This window comes from Onychomys torridus, chromosome 6, assembly GCF_903995425.1.
Source record: "Onychomys torridus chromosome 6, mOncTor1.1, whole genome shotgun sequence".
Classification (NCBI taxonomy): domain Eukaryota; kingdom Metazoa; phylum Chordata; class Mammalia; order Rodentia; family Cricetidae; genus Onychomys; species Onychomys torridus.
In genome coordinates this window covers 98217259-98232942 of record NC_050448.1, presented here as the reverse complement: position 1 = coordinate 98232942, position 15684 = coordinate 98217259, and the positions used below count along the sequence as shown (strand labels likewise).

At 40.7% G+C, this 15684-nt stretch overlaps 1 protein-coding gene across 3 annotated transcripts in view; it reads right to left on the bottom strand.

The window, feature by feature from the left end:
- The window catches only part of Pde5a (phosphodiesterase 5A), a 136164-nt gene that overhangs the window by 45041 nt on the left and 75439 nt on the right, over positions 1–15684 (bottom strand). For all 3 annotated transcript variants that reach the window (XM_036191556.1, XM_036191557.1, XM_036191558.1), the window contains exons 10-11: positions 7126–7301; positions 5545–5604 (exon numbers count right to left, since the gene is read on the bottom strand). In XM_036191556.1, coding sequence (XP_036047449.1) covers positions 5545–5604; positions 7126–7301 — 236 coding nt within the window. The remainder of the gene's footprint in view (positions 1–5544; positions 5605–7125; positions 7302–15684) is intronic.

Here is a 15684-nt window from a genome sequence, read left to right as displayed (position 1 = left end):
ATTAAAATGAACAACTAGGTTTCTAAACTTGTCAACCACATCAACAGTTTCCATAACATGTAGATGTGTTTCCTATGAGTTTCACTTACAACCACTATAATACAAATGTCAGTATTGCTAATGAATCCCACCACATCAGGAACAGCAACCCTTGTGGTAGTTGTCTTATTCTGTTGTAGTTCTACTACTCATTTCTTTTGAAAAATTAAAATTACAGCCAGATTTCAGTTTCTTTCATTTGCATTATGTATACTGCATAACTCTAAACATCAGTCTCAGCCTGTCAGTGCATTGGCAAGTTCGACACTTTTGTGCTCAAAGACACTAGAATCCAGGAAGAGAAAGCACTCGCCTGCGTATCTCTCACTTAGACCATTTTAGATTATATTCAACAAGTAGAGAACTCGCTATAGATTATAAACGAAAGGTTTTACATTTAATCTTGAAACAAAGGGTCCATTTTCCCTCTGGAAGTCTCCTCCCTACCTATAATTTCCAGAGGGCTTATTATACCATTAGGACTCATGAAACAAAGCTTGCCACATGACAGAGCCTTAGAGACCTCAATATTGCTACTACTTACAAAATCTAAAACTCAGTGGAGGTGTGTGCACCATGGGAGGCTCGTCACCATGGCTCTGAAGGGTACCCTCTTTTATTATCTTCTTTTATAGATGAAGAAAGGGAGGCATAGAGAAGTCACATCTGCTTGAGACCATAATAACCCTTAAGAAGTCTGGATCTATCAGCAGTTAAAAGCTGCTTTATATATTTTTAAAATAATATTATGTTACTATAGTTCTTAAATGTATGGTTTCCGTGAATACCATTAAGCATGTGAGCATAAAAAATAGCACACTTGGGTAAAATAAATATAGTAATCATCTAAAAGTAATTGAGTTTCTTGTTTTTGATGAAGGCCTCATTAAAAGGGCTTCTATTTTGCCTGTGGGAAATGTCTCTGGTCATCTCAACAGAAACTAAAGATGTGGCACAGAGTTACACAATCTGTTTGATTGTGTATCCTTTATAAAAAAAAAAAAAAAAGCCACATTGATATCAGGGCATTTAGTCTGCCTTAGATCTTAAGCTCTCAAGCCCAAAATAAAAATCATGGCAACTTCATAAAAGGCTCCTTTTGCACAAGGAATATTTATTAAAATAAGTCTGAAAAGAGGGGCAGCTATTGAACTTGATCTTCCATAAAATGTCAAATTCTTCCAATTAGTGTCAATGTTTTATAAAGTCATTTTTGTTTTATTTCTCGTTGACATTTAGTTGATAAAAATGAGGAATTTCAATTAGTTCTCATTTTAAGGAAAATTTTTTTCGGGGATCAAATGAGAATATTTGATAGGTGGTAGCAGTGGATCCAAAGAAACGTCCCCTGGCTAGTGTGGACATTCTCCTGTGGGCCCTGACCACTATCCTCACCTCAAGGGCACCATACAAAGGAGGGCAACGCCATTTCAGCCCTTGAAGAAAGCCACTAGCTTACACTCTGCTGAAGGTTGCTGCCTCTCCACCCCACTTCCAAAGTCTCATAAAATTTATCTTTAAAAATGAAACTCACACAGCTTTTTGTGCTGTTCGAATGTATCTTTTTCCAAGACAGAGTTACATTCAAATACAGATGAGAAATCTGTAGACAGTTAGGTGCATGAGGCACAGTTTGGAACTCAGTCTTCCAGAGGGATGTATGTAAGGCACAGAGGCAGCAGACTTGAATATTTTCCTTAATTATTTTATCAATATAATGTTTCCTCCCTTCTTACATTAAATATGTGGTTCCTTTAAACTTTAGTAAGGAAGACAAGTATTAAAAACTTGGATAATGAGCTTACAGTTTTTAATAACAAAGGCATAATGATAAGATTCTGATAAGATATAAATACTTATAAGTATAAACTTAGTGGAACTCATGAGTACACTTTAAAATACACAGATCTGCTTTATGATGCTTACCTAGTTCTCCATACAAAACTTGTTTTAAAAACTGTGGTGTTTCCAAACTACACACAGCCATTGTATATGAGAAGTTCAATAACAGAGTCTCCATATTTGGAAATAAGGTTATGACTGGAAATTGTCCACTTGTGAAAAACCAAAGTGAGATAGGAAGAATCAAACAGATAACGTACTGAAGTCTTGCCCATGTGAAAAAGACGTAGCTGTCTTAATGTTTTAGACTTCTGTAAAAGAGGATACCTCCATCGACAGGCCAGAGGTTACTTCAGACTCTGACCCAATTTAAAGGAGCCAATCCCTCACCAAGGCCATAGATCACTGCAGTTCAGTAGACCTGGGTATCATCAAGATCACAGGGCCAACTTTGGGTTAAACCATCTGACCAAAAGTTTCAAGTTATAATTTGTCAGTCTTTAAAGGATTTCCCCAAGGCAAAGGGCAATAAGAATCTTTTTGTAAGATATGTGATCTATACACTGGCATAGGCATCAGATTTGGGACAGGTTCTGCCTCTCTCCTTCACCGTGGCCACCTGCAACAGTCCAAGATGCCTGATCAAGGCTGGGCTCACATGACATTTCTTTCTTTGGGAGGCGAATTCCGTCCTAGGAAATCCTACCTCACTGGCTACCATAGACCACTCTTTCTAATTTGGTTCTCAAATAAGGAGTCCCAGAGCCTTTTTAAGATGTCAAAAAACTCAGTTAGCTTCTAGATACAACGTCCATGATTCTATAAAATTCAGCAAAGCTGTGACTAAATGGACCAGAACTAAGTCAGTGTCAAACCAAGTAGTTTATTTACTTTAATATCTTTTAATCTATTGCTTTTTTAAAATTGGAGCTGAGGATCGAACCCAGAGCCTTACACTTGCTAGGCAAGCGCTCTACCACTGAGCTAAATCCCCAACCCTATTGCTTTCCTTATAGGACCAGAACACAGAAAAAGTAATCAGTCTCCCAGTCAATCAAGTACACATTCATTTTCCAATTGTTTGCCTAGTCGGACTTATATCCTGTATCTTTCTCTAAGAGGTTTATGGATTTTTATTTCATGTGCAGAACTGTTTGCCCATATGTATAAATGGGTATCATCTGTGTGTCTGGCATCTGAAGAGGCCAGAAGAGGGCACTGGATCCCAGATCCCTAGAACTGAAATCACAGATGGGTGAAAGCTACGGTGTGGTGCTGGGAACCAGACCCAAGTCCTTTGCAAGAGTAGCTCAGGTTCTCAACTGCCAAATCATCTCCCAGCTCTGCATTCTGGTATCCTAATTAACTTCTCAGAACTGAGATCAAATGACCAGGGCTCTTTTATTGCTTTCTCAGCGACTGTGACTAAGGATCATCAAAAAGAAACATACAGAGCAGCATGCTCAGTGAAAGGCCACATTTCTGTTATGCTTAATGTTTAACAATGCCAAGAGAAGGCCAGACTAAAAATGTGATTAAAAAAATATCAGGCCGGTTGGTGGTGGCACATGCCTTTAATCCCAGCACTTGGGAGGCAGAGGCAGGCAAATTTCTGTGAGTTCGAGGCCAGCCTGGTCTCCAAAATGAGTTCCAGGAAAGGCGCAAAGCTACACAGAGAAACCCTGTCTTGAAAAACCACAAAAAAAAAAAAAAAAGAATCAAGTTAAGCTGGGATGGGGCAGAGGGGAAATGAGGTGTTCCGATTTCCTATCAATTCTTTTGTTATGACAGAGAATTTTATTCTGGATATAGGCATACACATTTGGTACATACATTGCTTAGTCTCCTAAGAGTAAAATTTCAAAATAAAAGATAAAGCATTTGACAGCTTCAGAATTTATTTTACAGTTGGAATTGACATAAACAAGCAAACACATGGCAAAGACAGTGATTTGGGGAATTGCCAGGTTACACAGACACCTGGGTAGTTGGAGCTGTAGAAGAATTTTTATTTGGTTGACATACAAACTAGAATTGAAATCCGTTGCTGAATTTCAACCAATTTAAATAAATTACTTGACTACAAAAGATGTAACCCTACATTTCTCAGACATCTATTTTCCAAATGGAACAACAGATGGTTCTGAACAATATGCTGTGCTGCAATTTTCAGCCAGTGTTTTTCTCTTGCTAAAATTATAGGCATAATTGAGAAAGCCAAGTTCAGACTTTTGTGAAAGACTCTACTATTTCTGAAGTGTAAGACAGAGTTGTACACACCAATGGTGTCTTTAGAAGTTGCTGCGTTTGCTCTTTGGATTTCCATATGACACACGACACGGTGTCCCTTCCTTTACAGTGACACTGATTAATGATTTGCCGGGCTTGAGAGCACAAACCATTTCCCACTCATGGTGCACATTTATTTGAAAACTAGATCTTGTTGGTGGAGTAGGCAAATGTGCCCATTAACCTGGGTGAGGTGGCTCACACCTATACCTCTAGGACACGGGAACCTAAGGCAAGAGAAATGTCAGGTGCTCAAGTGAGTTCCAGGCCAGGCTAGGCTACTGTGTAAGAGCCTGTCTCCTGTCTCAAAAAAAAGTGTCAATTAAGCCCAAGGCAAATGATACTTTTAAACCCAGTACCTCTGTAAACTCTGTGTGACCTTTCAGATAAAATTACCTAATGATTCCTTTGCTGTCCTTGCTAGATGACTCATGTTCCTACTCACAATTTAACTTAGAATGTCTTCAAGGCCTCTTTCTACTGGCCTTTTAACTCCTTGGTTCAGAGCTCTGCAACAAAGTATAAACTTCTATCTCATTCCCTCTACTGCGTGGCTGTGGCCGTGTGAACTCAAAGTTCTTTGGCTTTTCTAGGCACCAGTGTGGTCTTCACAACACAGCTGTAGTTTTCATGAGAATGTGTTGATAAAGCATGAAAAAGTTATCTTCTGGCAAGCTATGGTGTCGATAACAATGAGAGAGAATTTCTAGAATCTGTTCAAACTTTCCATTCCTTACACACACATTTCTTTTTCTCAGACAGACCTAGCTGGGTCACAGCCACCAATTTAAAATGCAAGCCTTGTAAGTGTATTAAGTGTACTGGGGAGTGTGAAGTCTAAGTGCCTCAGATTTACATGGACCGCTACCAAAGCATTCCCAACCAAGATCCAGAGCATCTGGCATGTGTACTCACATGTTCCCCAGCCTTCATCTCACTGTATACTGAATAATGACCATGACTCCAGGAACTAACCTTATCTGATCCTGATTTCAAACATCCTGCCAATATGGTCAGAAATCAGATCGCTCTCAGTTCTCGGCAGTGCGGATCTGGTTAGTGGTGACAACCAATCATCTGTAGTCATCTGTTTCAGTCTCCCCAGTAAATGAAAACTAAGTTTATTTTTGTGAAAGAAAGAGGTGAACTTTGTAACAAGTAATGGAAAAAAAAATCAGGATAATAGACTAGTATTCCAAAGCCAACATAAGTCACTGGTGTTTTGTATTATCGGTAACTTTGTATCCTAGCAAGAAAGTACAGTTAATCAACATAAAATAATTTCTGTGACCATCTAAATATTTTCCACCAGTAAAAGCGCTTGTATATTAATTAGATGGCTGTAGTCAGTGAGTTTTCAAAAGAAAGGATTACCGCTAAAGCCTGGAGCTCTCTCGTTTCTTCCTCAGCTGCTGACGCATGATAGGACAGGACCTGTGGGTAAGACAGGAGTCCAGGTTACCCAGGCAGGACGGCTGATATACACACAACAGCAGCTTGGAACGCTGCCCCCAGCTTCCTCTGACTGCCGACTCTTTTTTTTTTTTTTTTTTTTGCCGGAGCTGAGGACTGAACCCAGGGCCTTGTGCTGCTAGGCAAGCGCTCTACCACTGAGCTAAATCCCCAACTGACTGCTGACTCTTGGTTGTGGTTTTCATCAACATGGTGAAACCTCCACTGAGAGTCCTGTGTGTGTGTGTGTGTGTGTGCCGGAAGTTACGCTCCTTCATTTTAAAGAAAATCCTGACACTTTCACTCTGAGGCTGTTGCTATAACACAGACATTATCTATAAGCCACTCTAGAAATGATCACTGGCTCACCCACCGCAGCAGGTGTTTATTCTGAACTATTTTTCAGAAATCTACCTGTGTACGGAATAAGGAAATAAAACTATTTCATGAATAAATATATTTAAATTGCTATCTATAAAAAAAGGAGGAGGAGGAGGAGGAGGAGGAGGAGGAGGAGGAGGAGGAGGAAGAGGAGAAGAAGAAGAAGAAGAAGAAGAAGAAGAAGAAGAAGAAGAAGAAGAAGAAGAAGAAGAAGAAGAAGAAGAAAGAAAGAAAGAAAAGAAAAGAAAATGCAAATTACATGCTGGAATGAATGTATGGTCATTGGTATATAAGATTTGAAGATCCTCATAGAGTCTATACATCAAGGGTGGGCTAGAGAAAAGTGTCTACAGCAGCTAAGGAGGCCGGGGCTCTTTAGCTCTCAATGGAACCAGGACACAGTGTTACCCTAAGGTCGGGCTTACTTTAAATCTACTTGAGATAAGAATCATAATTCTCATTTTCAAAAATCGTACCTTCCAAGTAATAAGGGACTATTTTAGATATTCTTTTTAAACCCAAACTGTGGCTGTACAGAATAGCTTATTTTATACTTTAAAATTTTTATTTTAAAGTTCTATTTGACAGAGGCAACAATATTTACAGCCTCCCAAGGAAACCATCTGGATCAGAAGCTGCAGAATCGAAGTTCATGAACCGTTGTTTGAAAGAGACATGGTTTTTGCCTTTTCCTGTTTTCCTTTATTTATGTTTCCATTTCCTTACTTTCAATTCTCCAAGACTGATAGGAGATGTTTTTAAAGCTTTCTTTACAGGTATCCTCATGGAAAGCCACGGGGGAGATGAACAGGAAGGGGACAGATTTGGGGACAGTAGACATCTGTGTGAATGAAGCACACAGGCAAATACTGCTTTATGCAGGAAAAGCGGGGCATGGGCCAGAGTCTCCGTTTGATCATCTGAGCCTTGGCAAGAGTCAAATATTTGGAATCCACTTTCTTTAGCTTTTAAATAAGTGCACACACATCACTGTGAGAACCCAATGTTTTCTGTGGGGATGCAAAGCCAGAACACACATACACACTGTGCATGTTGGGAGGGAAAGGAAAAGCCAAGCACGTGACTGAGTAGACCAAATCCCTCCCATCAGCTTCTTCCCACCTCCAATGTCACCATTTGCTTGGCCATGGCTCTCTCCACCGCCTCATACATCTGTGTGTTCTGGATCCCCAAGCCACAGAAGATAACAAAAGCTTCCAGAAACTGCTCATCGTTTTGGTTGAAAGGTTTAATCTTGCCAGTGTTCTCCTCCATCTTATTAACAAGTTGGCAAACCCCTGTAACAATTCAAGAAATTAAGCAGAAATGATGGTTAGTCACCATAGCCCTGAGCAACCTTAAAATTCACACCCAAAGATGTGAATGCCTGGCATGTCCAAGTAAGAACATGGGCTTCTACAAACAAACATAGGAAAGTAATCCTGATTAATTTACATGAGTATTAGTTTCACACAGCCCTAGATGTATATCATCTATGATTAAAAAGAAAAAAGCATGGAGAACTATTTTCCTCCAGATTGGTCATGAATTTTAGATCAGTTAAGTCCCCAAAGACAATTTGTCCTTTGGAAACAAACTGGATTTTTGTCACTGTGCCAAGAGAACGGTTTTGCTGCAGATCTGAATTTGGGGTCACATAGCCTGCCTGCTTTTACTGAGAAGTCAGAGTTTAAAAATACAATTACATACAGAACAGAATACAGAAAATAGGCAAGTCACATAGGCAGCTTCAAATACACACGCAGGTATCCAAGGTGATCATGTGTGAGGAAAAAACACAGGTAAAATGACTGTTTTAGAGATAAAAGCAGATTTGGTCCCTAAAGATTAGTATGACTTCTAGCTTATAGGTTGGTCATGCAGTTCGGCAGGAACGGAGGATTACTGTAATGTTATGATAAATCTTCATTCAGCTGGTGTTGCTATGGGATTCTGTGTCTACAGAATGAGGTCACTGCACAGGGAGTTGGCATACATGGCCCACCACTGAGTAAAGCGTGTTGTTAACGTTTTTATCACTTTGTCTCTAGCTACAAGACTTCCTGTAGGCGCATGTCCACTGTGGGCTAGGCACTGTGCCCAGTACTCAATTAGACACAAAACCTCTGGACCTCATGGTTTTCCTTGGGAAGGTGGAGGGACATTATGGCAATGAGGAAAGGGTTGTTGCTTTACTCATGGCCACACAGCACACACGAGTCTAAAATCCACCTCTGTCTTGGCCTACACCCAGAATGCACCTTGACGGCCCACACCTTTGCCTTGGTCTTTCCCTCAGTGCCCAGTGCTCTCCTGCCTATCTCCCAGGTGAAGCCTGTACGTCCTTCACAATGGTCCTCCGCTTCCCACCTCACACGCAGGCAGGCACTTCTCTTCGCTATGTTAACAGCAACACTTGGTGAATAATGTCAGATTTCCACTGTTTCTTTCTTAGCTCTAAGTATGTTGGGCTTAGCAACCCCCTCCCTCTCCCCTCATTTCCACTTTCTCAGCTAACAAAATCCCTGGCAGACAGTAGAAACTTAGGAAAACAAAATGTTGAGTTAATGAAAAGATGCAGTACCCCGGTTCTGACCCGAGGTACTTTCCCATGAGATTGTATCGACTATTAGCCCTTATTTTTCCTGGAGCACAAAAAATTTTCATGGTCTGTGATGACATCTGGTTACATGTCAATTCCCTCTGTCACTATGGCTGCACACTCTCTCCATATTAACACTGCAAACGATCTGGACTCTGCTTTTCACTTCTGTTTGCCTATGTATATCGTGTGTGCTTTGTATCTGCAGCAGTGCAGGGAGCTACCTTCCCAACACTATTCTATCATGAACACATAGGAATGTGGACACTGCAAGCAAAAAGACACGCATAAGATAGCAGTCAGCATCCATTGTCTTACCAACACACATCCCGTATTTGGTAAAATACAAGGGTTTTACCCTCTCAGCTTTGCAGCTCCTCACGTTATAACTCTGGGATTGTTTATGTAGGCTCTGGCTGACTCCCAGCTGGCATTTTCCTGGGAGTCGTATGTGTCATGCTCTTACACTCAAATCAGAGTGGAAGTGCCTTTCGGTTTTTACAGAAGTCATCTTCTATGTGACAGTCGTTGCTCAGAAATAAGATTCTCAGATTACTTCCTAACAGGCATATGCAGGAAAAGCGTGACAGAGGGCTTAGGATGTACACATCAGGCAGTTTGCTAAGCTGTGCTCTAAGTAAGTCTTTTACATAGTAAATCAAATTTCTCCTAGCTAAAATTTGCTGAACAAATATGTTAAGAAGTATTAATGGATCTGGAGAAGTAGTGCAGTGGTAGACTGCTGGCCTAATATGTGCAGAGCTCTGGGCAAAAAGAAAAAAAAGGGGGAGGAGTATTACATTCTACCTCTGGAGTTGCTCAAAAATTATTTAAGTGGAATGTCAAGTGACTATTAAGTCCACCAGAACAACCACAACCCAATGCAGAACAGTTAACACGTGTCTGTGTTACAAGCCACCGCTACAGGTGCAGAAATAGAGACGTGAGCTCCAGGGCAAGAAAAGGATACTGAAGACGAACAGCCTTTTAAGCACATAATTAAATTCTCTCTTGAAAATGGGCTGGGCAGCATTCATGCTTATCCCACTGATCTCATTAAATCCTTCAGAAAATTTAATTATAGCAAGCAAAAAAAAAAAAATACATGGGAAGGTTTATAAGAAACAAATGGAGTTCCTCTTAGAGAAAAATTTAAAGCTTGGGCACATTCATGGATTAAATTTTCACCATTTCTTCACTAGTGATCTGTGAGAAGAGCTAACCATGCAATGAGGAAATATGAGTTGTTTATGTTTTTAACAACTATATAGAACCAAAGACACAAGAAAACTATTTCATGAATACCAACTAATAAATATAATCAGAAAGTAAAAATAATCCCCAAAGCCATGTTAGAAGGAAAATGAAGCACTAACAAAACAAACAGTAAATTATCAGTGTTCCCTAACACTACTGAAGGGGGCGGGGGCCTGGGGCCACTGCAACTGTGAGCACCGGCTAGCACCAAGGCAGGAAGGAAACCACACTGAGTGAGGGTGGTTCTGAAATCCCGCTGCTGCTTCCTTTTCTGTAATTCTGGGACTGTAGTCTGCATCCAACCCCCTAGCATTTGGCAATACAAGGTGAAGGAATATATTTTTCCAGAACCACAGGTTCTCTCGGCCATAAATATGAACATCAAAATTAGCATCTAGCCCTACAATAAGTAAAACCTACTTTAACACTAATCTTACAATGTTTGTTTATTTATTTATTTATTTATTCATTCATTCATTCATTCATTCATTCATTCATTTAATTTGTCAAGACAGGGTTCTGTGTAACCCTAACTGCCCTGGAACTCATTCTATGAAGCAGGCTGGTCTCGAACTCAGAGATCTGCCTGCCTCTGCTTCCTGAGTCCTAGTATTAAAGGCATGTGCCATTAAGCCTGGCTCCCGCCCCTGCTACCCCTCAGTCAGAAAGTTTAAAACATATTAAGATTTAAACCTGTAAAAAGAACTTTTGTGCTTATTTTTGTCAATAATCTTAATTCAGGAATTTTGCTTTTTTGTTTTTTTGTTTTTTGGGGGGGGGCGATTTTTGAAACAAGGTTTCTCTCTGTAGACTAGGTTGGCCTCGAACTCACAGAGTTCTGCCTCCCAAGTGCTGGGATTAAAGGTGTGCACCACCACCGCCCGGCAAGGAGCATTTTTTTCTAAACAAAATATTTAATTTTTCAAGTGTTAAAAGAATGATCTTCAAAAGTAACCGATTCCCGGCATTGAGGTTTTTATGTGCCAGCCTCTGGTGTCTGGTGCGGGCACCGTCACCAATGAGAGGGCAATACCATTCCAACTGTGTTTACGATAGCTTCTACAGTATAGATTATAGCTAGCTATCCCTCTCCATGCTCTCTCCACTACCCTGCCTTCAACCCTGCGGTCCATTTCACTCTTCCTGCCCCATTAGTCCCTCTTCCCCCTTTATAACATTACACTCCCTTCAGAGCCAGGCTCTTTTAAGGGTGTGGCCCTTCAGAGGTTGGTCACATTCCAGAGAATGGCCCCACACTCGCTAGTATGGGGGCAGCATGAACTGGACTACATGGGTTTAAAAAGAGGGAAAGAGAAGACGTGAAGTTGGGTGGGTAGGGAGGCAAGAGTGGATCCGGGATAAGCTAGGAGTGGATGTGATCAGAACACATTGTATGAAGTTCTCAAAACTAATAAAACTATTTTAAAAGAGTCATCTTTCAGGGCATGGTGGAGCAGGCTTTTGATCCCAGAGTTTGGAAGGCAGATCTCAGTGAATTCTAATGTATTACATTCCTGGCCAGCCAGGACTACAAAGTAAAAACATGCCTCAAAAAACAATCAACCTCTTCCTTCAATGCCCCCACCACCAAGCTAATATCCACAAATAAGAGAAAACGTGCTATTTGTCTCTCTGGGCCTGGATTGTTTCACTCAGAATCAGTGCCAAGAATGAGTTACCTCTTCTGGGGTTCTAGGTCGGTGAGGTCCCATAGACCCCCCCCAACCATTGAAGACTATTGTGAACACTCTTCATCACCCTTCAGTTAAGACACCACATACCTGAGTCACAGACACGGAAAAACCAAGCTGGCACTGACCTAGGAGCTTCATCCCTATTGGTTAGCTTTTAAGGCATTGGAAGGCACTATGCACAGAACCAGAGGAGAGAACTAATCATCAGCATTATTCAGCTATGCATCCTGTGAGTGGCAATAACAATTGGCCTGGCAAAATATATTCACTAGTACAACAGAGAAACCAATGTCCTGGGAGTAACCAACCATCTTCTGATTGGATTTAAAGCCTGCTACACAAGTTGAAAACTCTATTTAGCACCATTATTGAGACCAGAACTCATAGCTAGAAAGGTCAAGGCCCTAAAGAAGAAACTACTATTTTTACTCAGTTGAGTGGGTAGAATATTCAACTGACTCCTAACAACTTATCCTTATACTCATAGAGCAGTGGATCTCTCAATTCCCATCAGAGAAGATTCTTTTCGAAGTAGGTGGTGGTTAACACACCTATTCAAAACGCAGAACGTAAGAGTCCTGAATGGGAAGTCTATTTCATACACCCCCTCAAGGTTCAGGGATCGTCGTGAAAGAGGGAGAGGAAGACCGGAAGAGCCAGAGGCAGTGGGTGACTCTAAAAGTCTTCTGGACGCGGCAGGGCAGGTGGACAGATGGACTCACAGACGTGGTGAGAGCATGCATGAGACCAGCACAAACTCAAGCCAGATGAAGCCTCAATGGAGAGGAGGAAGATATGAAGTCCCAATCCTAGCTAGAGACTTACTGGTAATTGATAGCTCGAGGGAGAGGGAAAGAGAGTTGTAAGGGTGTGGCCCCTTTAGGTGGACCATGCTCCAGTGGAAGGGCACACACACACACACACACACACACACACACACACACAAACACACACACACACACACACACACACACACACACACACACACACACACATCATGCCCATGCTCCTGAGCACAAAGAAGTTACAGCATTAGGTGAGAAGGAAAGGGAAAAGACCTGGGAGGAGCCGTTTTTCCTAGTACTTGTAAAAATTCTTCTTATTATTTTTAATCATGTATTTACAAGATCTTAATTTTTCCCCTAAATTGCTAGTGCATCTTACAACACCTAACGTCTTAAACACCATTAACTAATGGCTTGAATTTTTAACTTATCACATACTGAATTCATATTTAAAACGATGTATGTATTTTGTATTTTAGTAGATCTGAAAACTTCTTCAAATTGACAAGTCTTGTATATGGTATGCATGCACTCTTATTACCAAACTACATCCCTGGCCCCATTAATATCTTAATATTGCTTAGCATAATTAAGTGAATTTTGGCTGAGGCAGATTTGAACTATTTACTATACAGGACACTTACTTAGGCAATATCCTAGCAAACTGCCTTAAATGAATCCACATCCTATCTATCTTTGTCAATCACAGTTAACTGAAACGAGTTTTCTCCTTGTTGCACTATCTAGAATGTTTCTTTCAGCCAATGTCATATTACTTAGAAGTACTGTAGCATGCTCGATTGCTAACACAATTGCCCACACTAATTCCCAGTCTGCATTTAGACTTTCTATTCTCTTCCAACAACTTTGCTACATCCACCCACTTTCAATTATATTATATTACAACATCATTTTGTTTCTGATGAAGTAATTCTGTATGTACACCTATGCCTGCATCTTATTCTTTTTATATCTCCTGTGTTTATAATGAGAGTCTCCACCTCCAGTTTAGAAGATATTAGAATTGATCAAACCTGGAAAAGGATTATAGACAGCAAAGAGATTCCAATCATTCAGGAAATACTATTGTATCTGCTGAAAATTTTTAAATCACCCAGTACAATTTTATAGTTTTCTCCACATAGATGATACAGGTTTCTAGCCAAGTTTATTCTTTGCTACTTAGGAAGTGGTAATTTGTTTTACATTCTCATTTTCTAACAAATGTGTCCCAGCATACATTAAAATTAAATATTTATTTATTTATTTATTTAGGGGCAAATTATCATGCTATAACATAGGCTGGCCTTGAACTGAAAGCAATTCTCCTGCCTCAGCTTAACAATTGCTTGGATTAGAGGGGTGTGGTGGTGAACATAAAAATGTCCCCCCTAGGCCCACAGAGAATGGCACTATTAGGAGGTATGGCCTTGTTGGAGTAGGTATGGCCTTGTTGAAGGAAGTGTGTAGCGGGGGGAGGGGAGAGGGAAAGTGGGCTTTGAGGTTTCAGAAACTCAAGCCAGGCCTAGAGGCTCACTGTCTCTTCCTTCTGCCTATGAATCCAAATGTAGAACTCTCAGCTCCTTCTCCAGCACCATGTCTGCCTGTGTACCATGATGCTTCCCACCATGACCACAATGTACTAAACCTCTCAACTATAAGCCAGCCCCAATGAAATGTTTCCTTTATAAGGGCTGCTATGGTCATGGTGTCTCTTCGCAGCAATAGAAACCCTAAGACAGGGTGAATGCCATTCAACCCGGCTGCTGTTTAATAACTTCTCACTGACTCTCATAGGATTCCCTTGTATCTGAGCTCTCACTTCCTGGATTAGTTGCCCTTCTTCCTTTGCATGACTCATTTTATTTCATCTCCTCTTCTCTAATTACTTTGGTAAGAAGTTCCTTTGAGCAATATGGATGCATTTAAAAAATTTCAAATACAACTTTATGAATTAGTTGTGGGAATTTGTTCTGCCAATGGCTTTGGTGGTACAAACTCTAGGGTGTGGCTTCTGTCTGGGTTTGTAACCCCTTAAGAGTGGAGGGGGTCAGGTCGCACGATCTCTCTCTGGTGGTGGCCCCATTTATCCCAGACAGGACCACGGCAGCTGTTCACTTTGTTCTGTATCCCTGAGTGCATTTTCTCTCCATTTTATATCTTAATAAATCCTTGATACCCTTTTAACAGACTCCCATGGCTTCACTTACAATTAGTTCTATTGGGAAATTTTTTAAATCTCTCAAGAAGTATTGATAGTCACCAAGCACTTCCCCAACCCCACATGCCACCACCACACCCTTCATTTAGTCCTGGGGATTGAACCAGAATCACACACAGGCTGGCTGGGCAGGAGCTCTACCTTTAAGCTATGCCAAGTTGATCTCGCTACCAGCTTTTAAAACTCTGAGGTGGGATCTCACTGAGTTGCTCAGACCCGGCCTTGGACAAGCGGCCCTCCTCCCGTAGCACCCCAGAGAACTAGTGGTACAAGTGGCACATGGTGGCACCACCATGCCTGGCTATTGCCACATCATATTATCGCACTCAAAACACTTTGCTCTCTATCTAGTTACATTCCCACTCTTCTTGTCTGCTGCTTCTCTTACCCCTGCCTTACGTGCTAGAGTCTCCTTATCATCCCCACCTCCATCTCTTCTTAGTTACCGTTTCCAGTTTCACTTTCCCGGAGGGAAATAGGCGTTTCTTTGAGATCCCTGCAGTTCAATGCCAGGGCACAATAATTTCATTATTTCTTGGTTAATAATAAAACATTACATTTTGCAGAAATTCCTTAATATTTCCTGCCAAATATAGATATGTTTCTTTCTTTTCCAGTTCTCCTTGTTCTTCAGTCAAACCTCAAAGCAGATCTTCACCTTTATCATCTTAAACTGTAAGTTCATAGTTTTAATTAATTTTTAGAGCTAGTATGCAAAACAAGTTTTATTAAGACTTTTTTCTATCATTGTATTTTGACCACCCCACCTTCCCCATTTCCCTTTGTGCAGGTTTCTCCAATAATCCTGCTTATCATTCTCATACACATATTCGTGTGTGCAGTGAAATCTAGATTCTGCCTAGGAACCAGGATTGCTGTGCCTTCCTTTCCCAGTTATACTCTCTGCATCTTCCTCCCCCTTTGGTTTAGATCTGTCTGTCTTCCTCATTTTCATCCTTATACTCATATATATACATATATACATATGTATATATATATGTGTGTGTGTGTGTGAGAACAAATATGTAGACATATATATATGAGTACAAATATATAGACACATGAGTACAAGGATGATAATGTACATACACACATTATATATACTCATTATATTGTATTGTA